This window comes from Oncorhynchus mykiss, chromosome 12 (genome assembly GCF_057628025.1).
Source record: "Oncorhynchus mykiss isolate SJ-2025 chromosome 12, ASM5762802v1, whole genome shotgun sequence".
In the NCBI taxonomy this organism is placed as follows: Eukaryota; Metazoa; Chordata; class Actinopteri; order Salmoniformes; family Salmonidae; genus Oncorhynchus; species Oncorhynchus mykiss.
This window is the reverse complement of record NC_143033.1, coordinates 68,116,839-68,138,707: the sequence shown is the minus strand read 5'-3', so window position 1 is coordinate 68,138,707 and position 21,869 is coordinate 68,116,839. Positions and strand designations below refer to the sequence as shown.

Genomic DNA, 21,869 nt, shown 5'->3' with positions numbered 1-21,869 from the left:
TATTGTTATTATGGGACTCTTTGTGCACAATTAGTAGTGACAAGGCCTTTGTAGGCTAGTATTTACAAAGACAATGATCAGCAAGCTTAGGATTTAAAGAGTTAGTAAGGACAAGGCTTTGTAGGCTGTGATTACAAGCTCAGGTACAGTGGTGGCACGAGCCTGGCGCCTCGTCAGTGGCTGCGGACCGTCAGGTTCAATCACTGGAGCCAAAGATTCCTGTCTGCTATAGGCTAGGTACAATTACAGGGGTGGCAGGTAGCCTAGTGGTTAGAGCGTTGGACTAGTAACCGGAAGGTTGCATGATCGAATCCCCGAGATGACAATGTAAAAATCTGTCGTTCTGCCCCTGAGCAAGGAAGTTAACCCACTGTTCCTAGGCTGCCATTGAAAATAAGAATTTGTTCTTAACTGACTAGCCTAGTTAAATAAAGGTTTTTAAAAAATGTTCAGGTTCTCAGGCCCTTAATGTTGCAAACAGATGTAAATGGCATGAGGCTATTATTTTGTATCTAAACTAACTAGAGAGACAAAAAATAATACATTTTCTCTTGTTCTGGTGTTTCATTTAGAGCTGCATAATGAATGATGTTTCCAAATAGTCCTAATCAATAACTGTAGTAATCAATAGCCAAGCCTAAAATACAGCATCTCTCAAGAGTGTGTGTCTCTGTGATATGTGTGAGATGAGTGCAGGGATGGAAAAAATTGACAAAATATCATAAAGATCAATATTAAAATAAACAAAAAAATGCTTATAGTTTGAAATGTATTTAGTTAAAAACATTCATTTTGGTATTTTTAAATACAGAAACACATTTGCAAGTAGCCAGCCCAAACAACAACAACAACAACATTCTCAGTAATGGTTACAGAAACATTTTACTTGCTATGACTGTGATATGTTGTTTATCTAGATTAGTTGATTGCAGGGACTGTAAGTCACTGGATAAGAGTGTGTCTGCTAAATGACCTAAATGTATATGTGAAAATGAGCATACTTAAATTAACTGCAGCGCACACTGGGTATTATTATTATTATTATTATTATTATTATTTTTATTATTATTAGCCTTTTTGGAGAGGGGGAAGGAGGACATTAGAATAATACCTAGCATGCTTTGCAATTGTTCATTTTTACATCTACATTTATATTTAGTTCATTTAGCAGATGCTCTTATCATACCATAGTGCCATCAGACTTCTGATACCAATGCAGGGTGAAAGGGGAGTCACAAAATGGTGAGCCGGTGTAGAAAAGTATTTTGCATTTTGAAAATACAAATTGCAACTCTTGGAAGTATCTTGTTACAAAATACATTGTAGTGTAACCCAGTGCAATACAAATGACAAAATACTCAGAAATAATTTAAATACTTGTAACAAATACTGTGTATGTCTGTCTGTCAAGCATAGTGATTAGAGAAAAGGTGTACAACACTATATAGGACTGCAGCATATTTGATGTTCAGCAGATTGGGGTGGGAACTCCAATGATCATGGAGGTTTTATTCCTCATTCAGCTACGATCCAGAAATGTGTGATCAGAACCTGCTTTCACAAATACTAAGGCAAAACAAAGATGGACACCAACACATATTTGTCTTGGTGGAGAGATCTGCCATTGTATATCGAGAAAGGGAATGTAAGCTCAGCCACTCCCATTTTAAAGTCTGCCATTGTAGCCCTCCGTGCTGTGGTGATGATGATAGGTTAGTATTAACTTGTTGGCCCACAGCTCTCTCTCCAGGATGAGAGGGAGGCGCCCCCCCCCCCCACCCCGACCGAGATCCTGATTGGCTGATTGAGATCTGCTGTGTTGGCATGACGACTGTCAGAGACCACCGGCAAGATGTCACCGGCAAGCACACTCATGAGAAAGGGATGCAGGGAGGGAGGAATGGGGACAAATAAGAGGAGACTTGCTCACGACACAAGTATGTTATTCACCAGAGGAAGGGGATAGGGACGGTCTTCAGAATGGCTGGATCTTTTATATCATGGCAACCTTGTAACTAGGGGTGTTATAAGATGTACTAAACTGTCACGTTACATGACCTATCATCCCCGTTTAGTTCAGCCTTCTTTTCCTTGTCCGATCAAGTGCTGCCTTTTCAGTGTGAAGCCTTTGTCTGAGCAAATAGAATAGTCGTGCTTGCGGGTCATGAGGGAATGTGGAATGAGTTGTCTGTTTTTTTTCTTCATTCCATGGAAGCATTCTCTGAATAACATGGTTATTTTTCTCTGCTACTCCTGTTAATGTTGTCACTGGGATCTGTCGAGTGATATTGGGTGATGCATGATGGTGTCCAATTGGGAAATGCCTGTCACCAGATCAGTACAAGCTTTATTGAGCTAATTGATGAATGGGACCTGGAAATAGAGAAGCATTTTCTTTGGGTGGGGATCCGGTCCTGGAAGGCTGCAATGTCTGCTACTTTGTCAATGTTGTTACCTTGTAATTAGCAACTGATGCTTAGGTTTGGTAAATCAAGGGAGTGTAGTCTCTATTTAGTCAATGTGTTTAATTAACCAATTAGGCACAGAGGCTCAAATAAAATAAAAATATATTTTTTAAATAGACACTTATACCCTATTCACAATACTGAGCAGAGCCGAGCCAAACTCTACTGCACTGGCCTGATGACGCATCCACCATAGTTGATGGAACTGTATTAGACAAGACTGTGTGGGTGGATGGCATGTTCATTCAGATGTCTGAGTCACTATAGCCAGAGCACTATTAGTTCATTTCCACAGTCAGGCTTTGCACCGGTGTTTGGCAGTAATGCTGGGGACATTGGGACAGATTTGAAATGTTCTCCAGCCAAAGAGGAATGTTTGTTTGTTTGTTTGGTATGTAAGATTAAAAGGTGACAAGGTTTGGATGTTGAGCTTTTTTACCTCTGTAGAATGTTGCTAGTCCTGGTCCTTTTGACTCTTGCTTGCTTTCCAAACCATGTTCAGTAGGGAGAATTGTAAAAGAAAATGTGGAGTTACCACATGGAACTTGTTTTGTTTTACGTTGCAAAACGTTTTGCTACGGTGTGTCCTGCTGAAAGCCACAGACTGTTCTTTCTTATGCCACATGGCAAGCGGTACCACTGCACAAAGTCTGGAACCAACAGGACCCTGAACAGCTTCTACCCCCAAGCCATAAGACAACTTAACAAGACTGCTAAATAGCTAATCAAATGGCTACCCGGACTACCTAGGTTTACTTTTTTGTTGTTGTTTCACTAACTCTTTTACACTGACACACACCAACTTTCACACTCACCACATACGTTGCTGCTACTGTTTTGTTATCCATCCTGTTGCCTAGTCACTTTACCCCTACCTATATGTACATGGCCACCTCAATTACCTCGTACCCCTGCACATCGACTCGGTACTGGTACTATGTAGCCATGTTATTTTTTTTAAATCTTTATTGTTATTCATTATTCACTGTGTATTTATACCATGTGTCACTATTTAATCTTGTTGGAGAATGACCCGTAAGTATGCATTTCATTGTTAGTATACACCTGTTCTTTACAAAACATGACAAATAAATTTGATTCCATTTTTTTTATTTCAACATGACCCTGATTGATCCGAAACGTTGGTTGACCCTCGTTTAAAACTTGTTGGCGTTACCAGGAGCCCTAGTGTGCAGGAGTTTCTTTTTCACATATTAACTAGAAGCCAGGGATACCTTAAAATGTGTCGATTTTTGAATGGAAGTCTGAAGTGAATTTTAGTCTTGTGTTGGTAGGCTATATATTAATTCCCAGCAGCGGTTGAGGTAATAAGCCAGAAGACTAGTGATCTAGTGTTCATGTTTTGGATGCTCTCTGTTATTTTTCAGCTAGCAAATTAATAAAATGCGGCCTGTTTCTTTTTGACAGTTCAAATTGAATAAGTGTGTGTGTGCCATGAGTGTGTGTGTGTGTGTGTGTATATATATATATATATATATATATATATATATATATATATATATATATATATATATATATATATATATATATATATATATATATATATATATATATATATACACACACACACACACTATGGTACAGCAGCTAAATGTCATTCTAAAGCTACACTTCACCACCACAATACCAATGCTATCTTTCTCTTCTCTATTACGAGCACTACGTTCTCGACTAGCCGTGTCTTTTCCTTCCGTCTCTCCTTGTGCTTTGTGTGATGATGATTCGCTGCGATGTGGAGAGGACCTCGGAGTCTGTGTGTGTGTGTGCGGCTCGTTGGAGCAGAGCTCTAATACAGTTACCCAAAACAACAATGACCGTGTCATTGAGTGTGGTTTTCACACTTGTTTTTAGATAATAGTTGTCCTGCCAAAACCAGCATCTGGATCTAGACGCTCTACTGGGCACAGGGTTTTCGCCACAGCCTTTTAGGTGCAGATGGACTGGGACGTGTTATAAGGACTTATGATGTAAGTAGCTGAGGCCAATCTACTCCGAGAAGACTAGTGGAGAATATGGACATCACTTAGCTTTCCAGGGACATGGTTGTAGTAGGTAGTGGTGTGTTCAAAAACACTGTTTAGCCTTTTGTTTTGAAGTTGCAAGTGCCAACCTTGCTCTAGCAATCGGTTTTCATTTTGTAACTGGTTTTCGTTCTGTTTTTACTGTAACTAGTTAAAAACATTGTTCTGTTGATATTTCCATAGCAAACAGTGGGTTTGAAGGTTGGTTTGTCTAGGATGGAGGTGCCTTTTCCTCCTGTGTTTGTTTTTGTTGAGCTGTATGCTAGCTATGCGTTCAAGTGTAAACCTGTAACCTCATGGTAGGCCTATATTCAGCTAGTCATCTCTATGTAGGGAGTTAGCGTTTCTGGTTTCCTGGTAGTACTTATGTGGGCATTAGGATGGAGAAAGACTTCCAGTCTTGTGACTCAAAGAATCTGACAGTCTTGGTTGCTCCGGCTCGCTCTCCGGCTCGCTCTCTCTCTCTCTCTCTCTCTCTCCATCTCTGTGTGTGAACACAAGGTCACAGAGATTAAAATGGAATGATTGTGGGGGAGGGCAGAAATGTGGTGCCTGGCCAGCAAGTGGTCTGTGTGATAGTGTGTGTGTGCGCGTGTCCATGTTTGTTTGTCAAGGACTCCTTTGTGTACTTCTGTATCAATGGTACTCCATGATGGAGGAGACCACACTGACGACTGAAGGAGACTAGCACAAGCAGATTAATTGAGGGGAGAGAAGGCATCCAGTGCAGTCTGCTCACAGTATTGCTATGACAGCAAGAGTGAATGGCCTCTGTAGGGCTCTGTTGTAGCTTGCAGCAAAGCTAAGGGGCTCTAGCTGTGATGGTGTGCATAGCCTGATTGACTGGTAGGCCTGCCTGAAAGACACCCTGCACACTAATAGGCACAACCTGGAACTCAGACAGTAATCCAACAGGATGTATGAGATGTATTTAAGTTTTAGTGGTACAGCAGTGAAATTGTAACAGACTGCTCATCTTGAGAAAGTCATGCATAAGCAAAGTTGTATTATTTTTTTGATCACATGATACACACACTAAATCCCATCAGGAGCATAAAAGGCCTACTGCTAATGATCACAGGATCAGGATCCCACGTGGTGCCAGCCACAATGCCTGCCTTCATATGTCTGTGAGGTGCTGGGGCCTTGTGCTCCAGACAGGACTGAGAGCGGTGCTGCTAGCCTGGTAATTATAGATCGGAGTAGGTGAATGGACCAGGAGGGAGACCACACCAGCAGACAAAACTAGAGAGTAGGGAAGGGAATTCACAGATTTATGAAATCCTGACCAAAGATCATGTCCACAAGCAGAACCGCTATCCTCTTTGCATTATCAAAGTTTGTCATACGCACAGGCTACAGTGTAAACGGTGCAATGAAATGCTTACATTAGGAACTATAAAGCATGGTTAAGAGGAGTTTGGGATGAGAAACGAGGGCAAAGGAAGACTATCACTATTGCGATCAAATAAAGCAGGAAATTATGGAGCAGATTTTTATTTAACCTTTTATTTAACTAGGCAAATCAGTTAAGAACAAATTCGTATTTACAATGATGGCCTACCCCGGCCAAACTCTAACCCGGACGACCGCTTGGTCAATTGTGCGCCGCCCTATGGGTCTCCCAATCACAGCTGATTGTGATACAGCCTGGAATCGAACCAGGGTCTGTAGTGATGCCTCTTGCACTGAGATGCAGTGCCTTAGACTGCTACGCCACTCGGGAGCCCAAAATAGCAGCCAAGCCACTCTTACTTATTTATTTTAATTTTCAGAACATGGAAGAAAGGAGGCAACGATACAATCTTCATATAAATACTGGACGGTTGAAACTAGGCATTGTGAAGAGATGCTAACAAGCATGTGAGCACTTAAAGTATTGAGAGTGTAATACCTCTTCTGTCAAAGGATCTGGTTATATAGTCTTTATAGTTTTCGGCTGTCAGTTCACCTTGTACCCTTGAGAATGTAATAACATGAAGTTCCCCCTTGCTTTCTCTTCTGTCAAGGGATCTGGTTATATACAGTAGTCTTTAGTATTCAGCTTTCAGTTCGCCTTGTACCTTCGACATATTGTGTATATACAGTCTGTATACACACTATATAGTGTATGTTTCGAAGGTAGCATATTCACATTGAATGAGTATCAGTTTAGTCAAAGAGCAGTGAGCGTACAACACTCAATTGGTTATGAGCCTGAGGTGTTGGGAGTTCCTGGCAACCAGGGTGGGCCAGCTTCAGCACAGCTAATAATGGTTCAATGGGAATGATGCACATTGAAAGCAGGCTAAAGGCCATGACTCTCTAGCTTTCTTTCCTCTCTCGCACTCTTTCCTCTCTCGCACTCTTTCCTCTCTCGCACTCTTTCCTCTCGTACATATGGTGTTTTTATCCACTCATCTGGATGCTTACCAGCCACGATCCATCAGATTCCCACGCTTCACTTGACAGATGGCTGGGTAACCATCACACACACTCACACTGTGTATAGGGAATTGATTGACAGCAAATGGAAAAACTCTGCCGAATTACAATCTATTCTTTAAAGGCACTACAGTGTGTATTTTCTGATCAAACACACACACTTGCAGCTCACCAAACACACAGTATTACATCAGAGATGCTCTATCATACCACCCCACCCCCTCGTGCATGCTCTCTCTCTGTCTTCCCCACACACACACACACACACACACACACACACACAAAAACACACACACAGTGCTGTCTGATGAAGAGGCCAGCTGTTAAAACTAGGGATGCACCGATATGAAATTTTTGGCCTATACCGATATCTGATATTTTCCTTGACAAAAAATTCCAATACAGATGTTTAAATTGTAGCAGACTTTTAAGCATTCTAGTACAGTTAAAGACACACACAGACCAAAAAGTTATTTTGTTGGCATTTATGTATGTCCCCATTACCAGTAAAACCTCATCAAAACCTATCTCTTTCACTTACTTGCTGTGCTGTTTCGTTGTTCAGTCTTTTCATTCTCAACCAGGATTTCATCATACATGTCAAGCAGTGAAGTTTCAGCTCTCTGTCCATGGCCTCTTCTGTCATGGGTCCTCTTCCTCGATGCGGCAGGGTAGCCTAGTGGTTAGAGTGTTGGACTAGTAACCGGAAGGTTGTGAGTTCAAACCCCCGAGCTGACAAGGTACAAATCTGTCGTTCTGCCCCTGAACAGGCAGTTAACCCACTGTTCCCAGGCCGTCATTGAAAATAAGAATTTGTTCTTAACTGACTTGCCTGGTTAAATAAAGGTAAAATTAAAATTAAATTAAAAACTGTGTCCATTTCCATCTTGTCCAGCTGTGTCTGTAACATTTCACGTAAAATGTTGTCTACATTGAAGTAGCGGTCCTTGTACCTACCATCGAGCATGGTGGAAACACCGTAAAGAGGCTCAGAGAACGCCACCGAATCGCTTGCCTCCTAGTAGAGTACTTTTGCAAGTTTTAGGTGGGGTAGCGTTTCAATGCCATAAGAGGGTATCACATCTGCTGCAGATGCAGTTGATGAGTTTATTTCTCGAGTCAATTGTTCGAATGGAGCTTGGAGTGTGTTCATGTTCTCAAATGCCATTGAAATGGCAGCAGCGGTATGAAAACTAGCACATTCTTGAGCATGCAATACGGCTTTCCTCAGTACGAAATCCTCGCCGACCCACTGTGCTCTGACTCCGCATGCGCATGGGGCTGACATTGCTGGTCCAAATGTCAGTTGTGAAGCTAATAGCAGTGACGCCCATAGCAAGTAGCTCATGGATGTGTGTTTCAACACTACTGTGTAACTTCAGTAGGGCAACATCTAAAAAAATAGCGCCTACTTGGTAGTGTGTACCGGGGCTTTAATGAAATTAAATATGTATTCATGTTTATTTTCCCCCATTAAAAAACACTCTTACATATCTTCTAGGTTGGAACTATTGCTGTTAAAATAAAATAAATCATTTTCATTCTGAACTGGAATAAATGGATTGATCACATCAAACAGATGAATAACAACACACACAAACGTTTTGATAGTGCAACCCTAAGTAACAGTACAGATGAAAAATGATCAGGCCTACTGTACTTCTTATTGTAGAAATGATTGTTGAAAGAAAGTCTAGGTTGGAACTGTTGCTGTTAAAATTCAATACAATTCAATTTTTATTCTGAACTGAATAAACTGATTGATCACATCCAGAAAATAAACACACAGACCTAATGAGAGGTGTGTGGCTGGTTGAAGTTTTCAACAAGCATGTCTATTCTGGGCTCCATTTTTGACAGTGCAACATTGAGGTCATACTCAGCAATGAGACCGTTTCTGTACTTGTTCTTAAGTATGTTAGAGTTGAGAACCCTGACTCGCATAGGTATGTGGTACCAAACTGGATCAGAACATCTACTGTTTCCCAGTCAGGCGGGAGACTACTTCCTGCTGTCGATGAACAACCCAGAACTGAGTGTGTTTGTCTCAAAAAGCATTTTTCATCAATCAATTTATTATTGTATTTTAACAGCAATCGTTCCAACCTAGACTAGTTTTCAACAATTTCTACAGTAAGATGTACAGTAGGCCTGATAATTGTTCATCTTCAGCTGTACTGTTACTTAGGGTTGCACTAAGTAGCTAGCTTGCTTTGGAGAATGTTAGCTTTTAGCTGTGTACAAGGCCAGGGGATTGTTTGAAAGAGAAACTCACATATGAGTACTATGAGTTAGTTAGTACTCCCATATTACTGCGTATCATCCATCACCTGTTATAAAATGACAACAATGCCTTGCTAGCTGACTTTTCCACTGTCGAAGCACTGTTTCCTGACGCATTATGCCCTGTTCTGAAATAACTCCTTGTGGATGTTTGGTCAGGACGTGTCGTTTTATTAATTTGTTCATTATGCGAGTCTCATTACTAAGCAATTCTACCCACAATACACATTGTGGGCGCTCCTCGTTATAAGTGTGTATGAAAGAGAGCGAAACTAATCGCTGTATATGCCTTTCATGACAATTGAACTCAGTCGTAACTTGTGGCTAGTATGAGTACATTTGATGCTAGCGGTGAGTGGTAATGACAAGTCAGTGGCTGACAGCACATCATCTGCTGCCTGAACGACTGCGCTACATCGTGTGTGTTGCGGAGTGATCTTCAAGAAGACTGCATAAAAAAGATCCGGTAAACCGCGAAGCACACTCTCGCAGCTGCCAAACTGAGCAGAGGCCGCTGTTTAAGCAGAACGCGATCTGAACAGAGAGCGCAGATGCACATGGCCAAATCAATTCCAGTAATTAATGAAACAATTATAAATGTAGACTGACACGTCGCGACCCACCATTAACAGGTCCGCGACCCACTTTGGGTCGCTACCCATACTTTTAAGAAAGGCGGAACAAGGGCAATGAATGCCATTATCTTGTTATTTGAGTTGCCTCGCTGAAATGTTCATACTCTTTCAAATGACTGCTCGACTTAGTGTGCACTTTATTTTTTCTGCTTTTGTTCTAAGAAGTAGTTGAACGTCTGGGGGTGATGCACTTTTAAATTAGTAATTAGGTTTATGGTATTGAAAGATTTCACTCTCCCCTCTGGAAATAATAGCAGCACAAACGTTGCATGTTATCTTGTTTTTAAACTTCAAAATAGATCCACAGAGCAGACATTGTGGGCTAGGTTATGAATACTGTGTTGCACGTGTAGCGCTGTATTTTTCGTGGCGTCATTGCGTCATCTACGTTCATATAGGTATGCACGTCAGCTTTGACAACGGTTTTGTAGGCGGATGTTGGCATTTTTAGCTAATCTCGGCCGATTTTTCCACTATACTTACCGCTATATCGTGCATCCTTTTTAAAAGCGCAGGGCTTTGCCAGGACGGCTCCCACGCTAACCCCTCACATGCCTAGTGCTGGATGGGGAACTCTATATACAGACACACGGACGGACGGATGGGTATGCCTGTGGTATATAAAACAATATACACACCCCAAGTGGAGTCAGGACTGTGCACAGTTCCTTCGGCGAGCAGGTGTTCAAACTGACATTAGAAATAGAGAGAGGGCTATCATCTGATCGTTGATGATTGATGGAAATATATATATATATTTTTTTACAGTTCGTGATCTATGTCTTATGCTTTCAAAGATAACTTCATAATATTCATAGTCTTCTAACTCATGATATAGCTAGCCGGCTAGTGGCTTGTGTGGATATTTTAGTATATGGTGGTTAAGCTAGTCTAGACTACCTGTGCTGCCGATTGAGGAAGGGATGGAGTTGGGTCGGAGCGAGGGTCGTTGATGCAGCTGCTCCTCTCTTTCTGCCTTTCTCTGCTGCGTGTATCAGCCAACCAGACCGAATATTAATAATAATGTTAATCAAATGTTATGCCGCTGAGGCAGCACTGTTTAAACTAGTTGGCTTGCTACACACACTTGACCGGTGACCTCATCTTAAACCATGCATGTTTGCACGCCCGATATCCAATCTCAGTACAGGGCAGACCAACGGACCGGTTTGGAGGTGGCGCACTTGACAACATCACAACGACTTGTGAGTAATGGGTTCAGAACAACAACGACAAAAACTTATACATAAAATAATAATTATACCACCACGCAAAGGGGCACTTGGCGAGTGGGAGTTCAAAGGGGAATATGCTGGGCACAGGTTGACTCTTATCTGTGCACGTGCCTGAGCGTAATAGATGCAGTAGTATACACAAGCCTCCTAATATCATTCCGTCTCATCATCAACAAAACAAACATCAACCCTGACCTGAACCTAGATTAAAGCAGTTGGGACGTACTCTAGTATATGAGTCATTTTTCTAATGTATGTGAATTAAATGAGTAGAGGTTTTTAATGCTGCTATAATGCTAGATGGTTTCATGATGTAGTTACTGGCATTGGTGCAAGAGGGGCCAGTTTTGACTTCGCTCACTGTTTCACATTGTGTCATTGGGATCTTCCTTCATCTACACTCATGTCAGATCAGGTCCTGTCATGCATGTATCTGAATGTAGACAACTGGGTACAAATGTGGATGTGTAGGTTTTTGGATTCACCTTACCCCAAAGTGTCAGTTAGCCTAATTGAGGTGGATGGTGCGATGATATGATCATGTTGTCTTCTCTGCATTACGCCATACATTACTACAGTGCATTCGGAAAGTATTCAGACCCCTAGACTTTTTCAACATTTTGTTACGTTACAGCCTTGATTGATGAGGAAAAACATTTATTTCATTTACACACAATACCCTATAATGACAGTGAAAACAGAAAACATACCTTATTTGCATAAGTATTCAGACCTTTTGCTATGATACTCAATTGAACTCAGGTGCATCCTGTTTCCATTGATCATCCTTGATATGTTTCTACATCTTGATGGAGTACACCTGTGGTAAATTCAATTGATTGGACATGATTTGGAAAGGCACACACCTGTCTATATAAGATCCCACAGTTGACAGTGCATGTTAGAGCCAAACCAAAGCCATGAGGTCGAAGGAATTGTTTGTTGAGCTCAAAGACCGGATTGTGTCGAGGCACAGATCTGGGGAAGGGTACAAAAAAATGGCTGCAGCATTGAAGGTCCCCAAGGACACAGTGGCCTCCATCATTCTTAAATGGAAGAAGTTTGGAATCACCTAGAATCTTCCTAGAGCTGGCCGCCCGGCCAAATTGAGCAATTGGGGGAGAAGGGCCTTGGTCAGGGAGGTGACCAAGAATCTGATGGTTCCTCTGACAGAGCTCCAGACTTCCTCTGTGGAGATGGGAGAACCTTCCAGAAGGACAACAATCTCTGCAGCACTCTTAACAATCAGGCCTTTATGGTAGAGTGGCCAGACAAAAGCCACTCTTCAGTAAAAATCACATGACTGCAAGCTTGGACTCTGACCATGAAAAACAAGATTATCTGGTCTGAAACCAAGATTAAACCCTTTGGTTTGAATGCCAAGTGTCACGTCTGGAGGAAATCTTGCACCATCCCTACGGTGAAGCATGGTGGTGGCAGCATCCTGTTGTGGGGAATTTTTGCAGGGACTGGGAGACTAGTCAGGATCGAGGGAAAGATGAACGGAGCAAAGTACAGAGATCCTTGATTGAAACCTGCTCCAGGGCGCTCAGGACCTCAGACTGGGACAGATGTTCACCTTCCAACAGGACGTCAACACAGGAGTGGCTTTGGGACAAGTCTCTGAATGTCCTTGAGTGGCCCAGCCAGAGCTCAAACATCTCTGGAGACCTGTAAATAGCTGTGCAGCGACGCTCCCAATCTGAGAGAGCTTGAGAGGATCTACAGAGAAGAATAGGAGAAAGTCCCCAAATACAGGTGTGCCGAGCTTGTAGTGTCATACCTAAGAAGACTCGAGGCTGTAATCGCTGCCAAAGGTGCTTCAACAAAGTACTGAGTAAAGGTTCTGAATACTTATGTAAATTAGTTATTGGAACAAAAAAACGTTTTACTTTGTCGTTATGGGGCATTGTGTGAAATTTTAGGAAAAACATTCATTTAATACTGGAGCTACTGATTTTGCCGGGTTCTTCTCCTTTGCATTTCTCCTTTTCTCCCTACTCTACCCTCTCTCTCATCAATTCACTTTCTCACACCCTTTCTATATTCCCTTCCTCTCTTCTTCCCCCAGCTCTTCTCCATCGTGATCTTTGGCTGTATAGCTAACGAGGGCTATGTGAACCGGCCTGACGAGATTGAGGAGTTCTGCATCTTCAACAGGAACCAGAATGCCTGTAACTACGCCGTGGGGATGGGCACCCTAGCTTTCCTAAGTTGTGCTGCCTTCCTGGCCCTGGATGTCTACTTCCCCCAGATCAGCAGCGTCAAGGACCGCAAGAAGGCTGTGCTTGCTGACATCGGAGTGTCTGGTAAGCTCTGGAGTGTAGTTTCCCCTAGGCACCGATCTAGGAACAGCTTCTCCTCCCCCAAGCCTAACCTTAACCATTACTATGGTAAATGCAAAACTGAACACAGATCACTGTCTAGGGACAACTTCACCCCACACAGGAAGGATGTTGTTTTGGCTTGTTGGTGTGGGTCTACGCTATCTTTGACTGGGGGATGGTGGAGGTTATTGTGTGTTCGTTAACAGCAAAAACAGGTTGTTTTAGTTGAAGTTGGTCATGATAAGAGTTTGGAGGCACGTGGTTTTTCTGGGGGCTCTGTGGAGATTCGGTTCAGAGGTGGATGTGGCCTTTTGTCTATAGCCTTTCTAAACTCTTAGGAAACACTGATCAATACATGGACATTGATAAAGGTCTTGTTTCTTCAATAGCCATTAGGTGTGCTGGGGCCCTGTCTGTATAATCCCTCCTTCCTCCTTTCCTTGATGCAATCACTCCGACGTGACTGGGTTGGCGTAGAAGCAAGCTCTTCACTGCATTGCTCTCACAAATTATATTATATCAAGGAAAAGATTAAAGAAGGATGCATATTAATAGTATTGGAACAGAGCCCTGGAATTTGAATCACCGCTCTAGGACATTGGCAGACTTGAGTACTGTAGGTGCCATTTTGTATGTGCACAGGTTCCCCCCTCTGGTTAGTTGTGGTGTGACTGATATACCCTAATATACTCGTTATGAATGTAGAGGCTCGGTTTTGATTACTGTGAGGCTTGTAAAATGGTTGCAAAATATGTTGTCTATCAGTAGTTGATCTAATGTTTTTATATTGTTGCATGACCAGTCTGTTATTGGCATGACATTTGTAATCTGGTATTACTGAGTATGTTACATTTTAAGAGCAGATTTTTTTTCTTTAGTTTTACCACCCATAGTATTAATGGTTTCTGTTTGTAATTCTCCCTTTCTCTATCTCTATCTATCATTCCTTCCTTCCTGTAGCATTCTGGTCATTTGTCTGGTTTGTGGGGTTCTGTTTCCTGGCCAACCAGTGGCAGGTTGCCAAAGAGGAGGACAACCCTTTAAGGGAGGGTGCGGACGCAGCCCGAGCCGCCATTACCTTCGCGTTCTTCTCCATCTTCACCTGGGTACGTACAGTACAACAGCCCACCATTTCATTAACCTTCCTGTCTGAAGTAATGGCCATTTGTGCATCTACAATATAGAAAATATTATGTATATTACACAAAATGTATTCATATCACATTTTTCCATCAGTGCCCTTCAAATAAATTGGTTACATAGCGCCTCTGCCTTCTTCATCTGGCTCTAATTCTGCTCTGTCTGAAGCTTGGTCCTAACATTCTGCTCCTCTTTGTCAGTCTTAACTTACCTCTGTTTAACACTGCTTTTCTTAATCTTTAGAAGTGTCTACTGTCTCTGTTTTTCTGCAGTTTTGAAACCTGGATCTAAACTTTCTCTCCTTATTTTATCTTCTCCCTTTGGGTCTGTTTCGATTTCTCTTTTTCTCGATTGCAATCTTTGTCTATGCTATATTGTTGTCCACAGTAACGTCTAATCTCTGTTTTAGCTAGATCTGAACTACGTTTCTCCCTCTTTGCCAATTTAATCTTTGCTTCTGTCTTTTAAGAAAAAGCTTAAGGTTTTTGTTATAAAATGTTACTTTATGGAAGGATTGTATCAGGTGAATATTGGGGTCATCCTCGCCACCCTTTCTACCATAACTGTTCACTGACCCAGTCCCTGACCTGTCTGTCTCTCTCTAGGGTGCTCTGACACTGCTCTCCCTGGAGAGGATAAAGAGAGTGTCGTTCGAAGAAGAGTACAACAAACTGTTCATTCCACAGCCCACACCACCACTAGCCTAATGATAGATATCCTGACCCTCATCCTTAACATTATTAACCCTCACACCAACTTCCCATCCAGGCTTTCTGAATGATATCCTCCTTAGATGGCCAAACACAGTGAAGGAGTACCTTGTATTTGTTTACTATGATTGGCTAGTGTTTACAGCTAGGATATGCTTGCTGGATTCAGATTGCACTTCCAAAGTGCCTTGATATTAAAACATTGCCGGAAATGAGTGTCTTTGTGGTGTTAAAACAGTGGTACTGTTGACATATTAGGTTCTCATTGCCTGGCATAGTAATCCACTTTGTTATCTATGTTTACCTTTGCTGGTTGTCTCAATATAGTTTTATGGAAAGTATTCTTTTGTTAAGAACTTTTTGGTGAAATCATTTGATTTCATGGTACCATTCAAATTAGATTGAACATTTTCTGTAGAGCCACTTTGCATGGTTGGGGTCAATTCAGGAAATTATTAGACAGTGACAAATATTTACAGCGTTCATACCAGTTTGACCCCAGACCTTGATAGATTGTTTCTTAGATATGTAGTAATTGTTAATTTTTTACATTGTATTTCAATGCCAAAACTGCATATCTGTGAAGTAAAAGCCTAGCTATGAACTCTGTTGACCTCCTTTCCCTAATCTAGCCTTATGCTCCCCCATACACACATGCCACAGCTGTAGCTAACTACTACAGCTTAATGATGTGCCTTTAGTGTTACCTGGTCCAGCTGACTCCAACCACTGAATCTTCCTCTGTTATTTTGTATTATGAGTTAGGATTAAAATCAGATTTTTAAAATTTTGTTTGAATATTTTTGCTTTGTATATGACACTGGAATAATTTGTATGTTTATTATTAAATCGTTGTTGTGTTGAAAAGACAAAACAAAGACGGTGCCTGATCAGGTGAAAGGTTACTCACTTCATTCCAAGACCACTCACTGTAATCTGTTTTGACACTCCCCACTTAAAGCCGACTAACGGATTTAATCCTCCCGCTCTAACATTTTCTCTCTCTCTTCCTTCCTTCCTTCCTTCCTTTTTCTCTCTCGTTATCCCACCATTCTTATCATCTAACTACCATTCATCCTCCTAATCTTACTTCATACCTTTTTAATCAATGGCATGCTACTTGATATCCCCAACTATCATTGGTTGAGTCGATCGTGTCATCTCATTCTGCCCATCTGTCATATTCAAATCCCACCCACACAACCCCATGTCTCTACCTTTCCTGTTAATCCCCCCTACATATTGTTTTGCTATTGCTTTCATGTTGTTGCCCATCCCCTTTCCAATCGCTCGCTGCCCCTTATGGTCTGTGCTCCCTCTTCCCTTCTCCACGCATACATTATTTTGCCATCGCCTCTATACTATTGCCCATTCCATTTTCAAATGCTCGCCCGCCCCATAACACCCTCTCTGCTCTGAAGGCGGTGCAGGCCTTCCTGGGCTTTCAGAAGTACAAGCTGGGGGCTGACTCGGCCCTCTTCTCCCAGGAGTATGTTGACCCTACCGCCGACCCCAACGCTGCGGCCTCCATGGGCACTGACTACACGGGCTACACCGCCGACATTGACCCCGCGGCCAGCACAGAGCTAGCCTTTGATGGCTCCACTGGCTACCAGGGCCAGGAATACTGAGTCAGAGGGCCAAGGGAGGAGGAGAAGGCCCAGGGAGGGGTATTCAGCATCAGGGGTGGTTTAAGGGGACATGTTTGTGGTTTATGGGACATGGGGTGGCTTAAAGGTAGCCAAGTCCCAGATCTGTTTGTGGTAAGTGTGATAATGAAATACAGAGCCTTCAAAGTATTCAAACCCTTTGACTTTTTACACATTTTGTTGTGTTACAGCCTAAATTTCTAATTGATTAAATTTAGATTGTATCACTGGCCGACACACAATAGCCCATAATGTCAAAAGTAGAATTATGTTATTAGAAATGTTGACAATTTTTTTATTTTTTATAATTAATTTAAAGCTGAAATGTCTTGAGTCAATATGTATTCAACCATTATTTATTTTATGGCAAGCCCAAATATGTTCAGGTGTAAAAATGTGCTTAGTTTGAGCATGGGGCAGTTATTAATTCGAATTTGCATGCTGTATCAATAACCCAGTCACTTCAGACACAGGCATCCTCCTAACTCAAGGAATCATCTCAGAGATTTCACCACGAGGCCAATGGTGACTTTAAAACAGAGTTTAATGGCAGTGATAGGGGAGAACTGAGAATGGATCAACAACATTGTAGTCACTCTATAATACTAACCTAAATGATAGAGTGAAAAGGAGGCCTGTACAGAATTAAAATATTCCTGTTTGCAATAAGGCACCAAAGTAAAACCTGCAAAAAATGTGGCAAAGAAATTAACTTTATGTCCTGAATACAAAATGCTATGTTTGGGGTAAATCCAACACAAAATAGCACTGACCACTACATTATTCATATTTTCAAGCATGGTGGTGTCTGCAACATGTTATGGGTATGCTTGTCATCGGCAAGGACTAGGGATTTTCTTTATTTAAAAAAAATAAAAATAAATGGAATAGAGCTAAGCACAGGCAAAATATTAGAGGAAAACCTGCTTCAGTCTGCTTTCCAACATACACTGGGAGACAAATTCACCTTTCAGCAGGACAATAACCTAAATCACAAGGGCAAATATACACTGGTGTTGCTTACCAAGATGGCATTGAATGTTCCTTAATGGCCTAGTTACAATTTTGACTTAAATCAATTTGAAAATCTATGACAAGACTTGAAAAGGCTGTCTAGCAATGATCAACAACTAACTGGACAGAGCTTGAAGAATTTAAAAAAGAATAATGTGCAAATATTGTACAGTTTAAGGTGTGCTAAGCTCTTAAAGACTTACCCAGAAAGACTCATAGCTGTAATCGCTGCCAAAGGATCTAACATGTATTGACTCAGGGGAGTAAATACTTATGTAAATGAGGTATTTCTGTATTTAATTTTCAATACATTTCCTAAACTTTTTAAAAACATGTTTTAACTTTGTCATTATAAGGTATAAGGTACATTATTTAATCAATTTTGAATTCAGGCTGTAACAATGAAATGTGGAATAAATCGAGTGCTATGAATACTTTCTGAAGGCACTGTAGGATTTGGCAAGATAGCACTAACAGATCTGAGACTTGAGTACCTGACAGGGACTTTGGGTGGCTAACAGGGTGGAACAGGATCACGGGTTGGCAATGACTGTGTGTGAGTGAATGCTACAACATTGCCGGGGAGGTGGAGGCAGGGTATGGGGGAAAGCGAGGGACTTCTTAGAGACCATGGTCGGTGTATGTGTCAGTGTCTGGAAGCAGTTTGCCTTTAGTGTGTGGGGGGGGGGGGGGGGGTGGATGCAGTTTTGGTTGGCCACTTCCATGGGATCAGACAGTTCTAACCAGAAGAGGGGTTCTTTTCTGCAGCCTTACTTCGCTTCTGTGTGTCCCAATTGTCCACACTTCTCCCAAAGTGTGCACTTGCATACTCCCCATCATGGATAAAATGGGATTGGTGTAAGCATTGGCTGGAAGGAGTTTCCACCAACCCTTGATGGGGAGTGCGCAAGTGCTCACTCTGGGAGAAAGGTGGAGAATCAGGATGCAGTCTTGGAACTCATACACACCTATACTCCCACATATATCAACACAAATTAAAGAAGGAACCGTAGGAATACAATTGATGTGCATAACTACCTGATGATATAGGTGATGAGACCAGAACAACACAAGTCCTACCTAACACCACTGTGTTTTGTGGGCCTCAACACTGTGGCCCAGTCATTGCACAATGACCTAGGACCTGCTTGCCATATCTTTTCTGCCAGTTTAGCTTTCTTTGTTTGGTGTATACTCGTGGTCATGGAGGACTGCATTGTTTAATGTTTTCTGCCTATCTATGCCAAGTTAACACCCAAGCCAAACCTACTGTTAACAGTGCTAAATCTGAAAGGTTATCCCATCATACAGGCCAAAGGACAGGGTATGACATACAAGAACCGAACAACTAACAGTAAAGCACAACTATAGACAAGCCACAATTACACATATTGAGCTGTTACAGATGTGTAACCAAATTCTATAACGATGACGTGTAAGCACCAATAAAGAAGACAGACGTACATAACCAACTTAAAAGCCAAGTCCTTTTCCGCCATGCACCAATGTTGACAGCCAACCAAAATGTGACCAACACTGGCTTGGCACTAGTAACTGACATAGAATATGTCCTTAAAATCAAAGTGAGAATGTCAATTGCATACTCCTGTCCTCTCTCCTCACCTTCTCAAAACCTATTGGAGGAGAAAGTCAGAGGGGTGGGGTGGGATCTCTCATTTGACTTAGCACTAGAATATCAGCAGTTGATTTCAGACAGATCAGTGCTTGTTATCTCTTCTTTCATGCCAACAGCTGAAGACCTTAGTGATTTCTGTTTCCAAATGTTCGTAATGATCCATGTATGTTTGACTGAGAGTTTTTTTCAAGGCAAAACATGCTCAAGAATTGTATATACATAAAAAAAATTGTTTGAGATTTTTAGTCCAAAGTTTGAACACACCTACTCATTCAAGCGTTTTTCTTTATTTTTTACTATTTTCTACATTGTGGAATAATAGCGAAGACATCAAAACTATGAAATATCACATGGAATCATGTAATAACCAAAAAAGTGTTAAACAAATCAAAATATATTTTATATTTGAGATTCTTCAAAGTAGCCACCCTTTGCCTTGATGACAGCTTTGCACACTCTTGGCATTCTCTCAACCAGCTTCGTGAGATAGTCACCTGGAATGCTTTTCCAACAGTCTTGGAGTTCCCACATATGCTGAGCACTTGTGGCTGCTTTTCCTTCACTCTGCGGTCCAACTAATCCCAAACCATCTCACTTGTGTTGAGGTTGGGTGATTATGGAGGCCAGATCATCTGATGCAGCACTCCATCACTCTCCTTCTTGGTCAAATAACCCTTACACAGCCTGTAGGTGTGTTTGGGTCATTGTCTTGTTGAAAAACAAATTATAGTCCCACTAAGCGCAAACCAGGTGGAATGGAATATTGCTGCAGAATGCTGTGGTAGCCATGCTGGTTAAGTGTGCCTTGATTTCTAAATAAATAACTGAGAGTGTCACTAGCAAGCACTCCCACACCATCACACCTCTCCCTCCATGCTTCATGGGAACCACACGTGGAGATCATCCGTTCACCTACTCTGCGTCTCACAAATACATGGCAGTTGGAACCAAAAATGTCAAACTTGGACTCATCAGACCAAAGGACAGATTTCCACCGGTCTAATGTCCATTGTTCATGTTTCTTGGCCAAAGCAAGTCTCTTCTTCTTATTGGTGTCCTTTAGTAGTGGTTTCTTTGCAGCAATTTGACCCTGAAGGCCTGATTCAAGCAGTCTCCTCTAAACAGTTGATGTTAAGATGTGTCTGTTACTTGAACTCTGTGAAGCATTTATTTGGGCTGCAATTTCTGAGGCTGGTAACTGTAATAAACGTATCCTTTGCAGCAGAGGTAACTCTGGGTCTTCCGTTCCTGTGGCGGTCCTCATGAGAGCAAGTTTCATCATATCGCTTGATGGTTTTTGCGACTGCACTTTGAAGAAAGTTTCAAAGTTCCTCAAATGTTTAGGATTAACTGACCTTCATGTCTTACTACATGATTGTGTTATTTCATAGTTTTGATGTCTTCATTATTATTCTACAATGTAGAAAATAGCAAAAAATAAAGAAAACCTTTGAATGAGTAGGCGTGTCCAAACATTTGACTGGTAATGCATATACTACAGATATTATGAAAAAACAGGAAATTTTTATTTTGTGGTATACATAACAAATGTGTAATTATATATGTGTGAAATAAAATTTTATTATTAACCAGATATTACTATGTATTAAACTTAGATAATATATTGTACCTAAAATAGCTTATGTCTATATGTATTAATGCATTTAAAGTGTGTGTGTTTCAAAATAACTGACATCTTCGTCTTTCATTTTGTGAGGTACGGCATTGTTTTCTGAATCAGGAAACATTTTCTTTGTCTTTACTGTTTTACTGTTGCAAACCTTTCTGGGAAGAAACATTTAGGTAAAACTTTCTTTGGATTGTCCGAAGTAGGTGGGTTGTAGATGGTCACTAGATGTTCAGTAACTGTCAACAACATTTCAACTAACTTTTCACTAACCCTAACATTAACCATAATCCTAACCCTAACCGTAACCTTAGCAGACATTTGCTTATCAACAGCTACTTAGTTGATACTAGAACCATCTGTAGTTCATCTATATGGGGCTATAAAAATAAAGTGTGACCAACAATTATAAAGATAAACTGGGATAACAGGACAAAACTACCAATTATATAGACATTGTGTAAAAACTATGTGGTCTTTGTGTGCTACTACAGAGTTGGAAAAAAAAATAGTTGTAATGCTTTTGATGTAATGATTTTTGATTAAATTAATCAGATAATTAATTAGGGATAAATGTACATAATTATTTCCTGTTTGTTGCTTGTTTGTGAAAGATCTGATGTAGATGTGGTGGACTTTGTCGGGAGACGATCAATAAAGGAAAAGCTGTGGTATGTTTGAA

General features: G+C 41.2%; 1 protein-coding gene across 7 annotated transcripts in view; it reads left to right on the top strand.

The window, feature by feature from the left end:
• Positions 1–21,869, top strand: part of syngr1a (synaptogyrin 1a) — a 32,178-nt gene extending 10,309 nt beyond the window's left edge. The window contains exons 1-5 of one of the 7 annotated variants that reach the window (XM_090193088.1): positions 10,254–10,530; positions 10,995–11,054; positions 13,156–13,393; positions 14,372–14,517; positions 15,157–16,048. In XM_090193088.1, coding sequence (XP_090049214.1) covers positions 13,276–13,393; positions 14,372–14,517; positions 15,157–15,258 — 366 coding nt within the window. In that variant the 5' untranslated portion in view covers positions 10,254–10,530; positions 10,995–11,054; positions 13,156–13,275 and the 3' untranslated portion in view covers positions 15,259–16,048. Of the gene's footprint in view, positions 1–4,205; positions 4,454–10,253; positions 10,531–10,828; positions 11,055–13,155; positions 13,394–14,371; positions 14,518–15,156; positions 16,049–16,682 lie in introns of those variants that run through there. The other 6 variants (XM_090193087.1, XM_090193089.1, XM_021624568.3 and 3 more) reach the window with 6 other exon arrangements.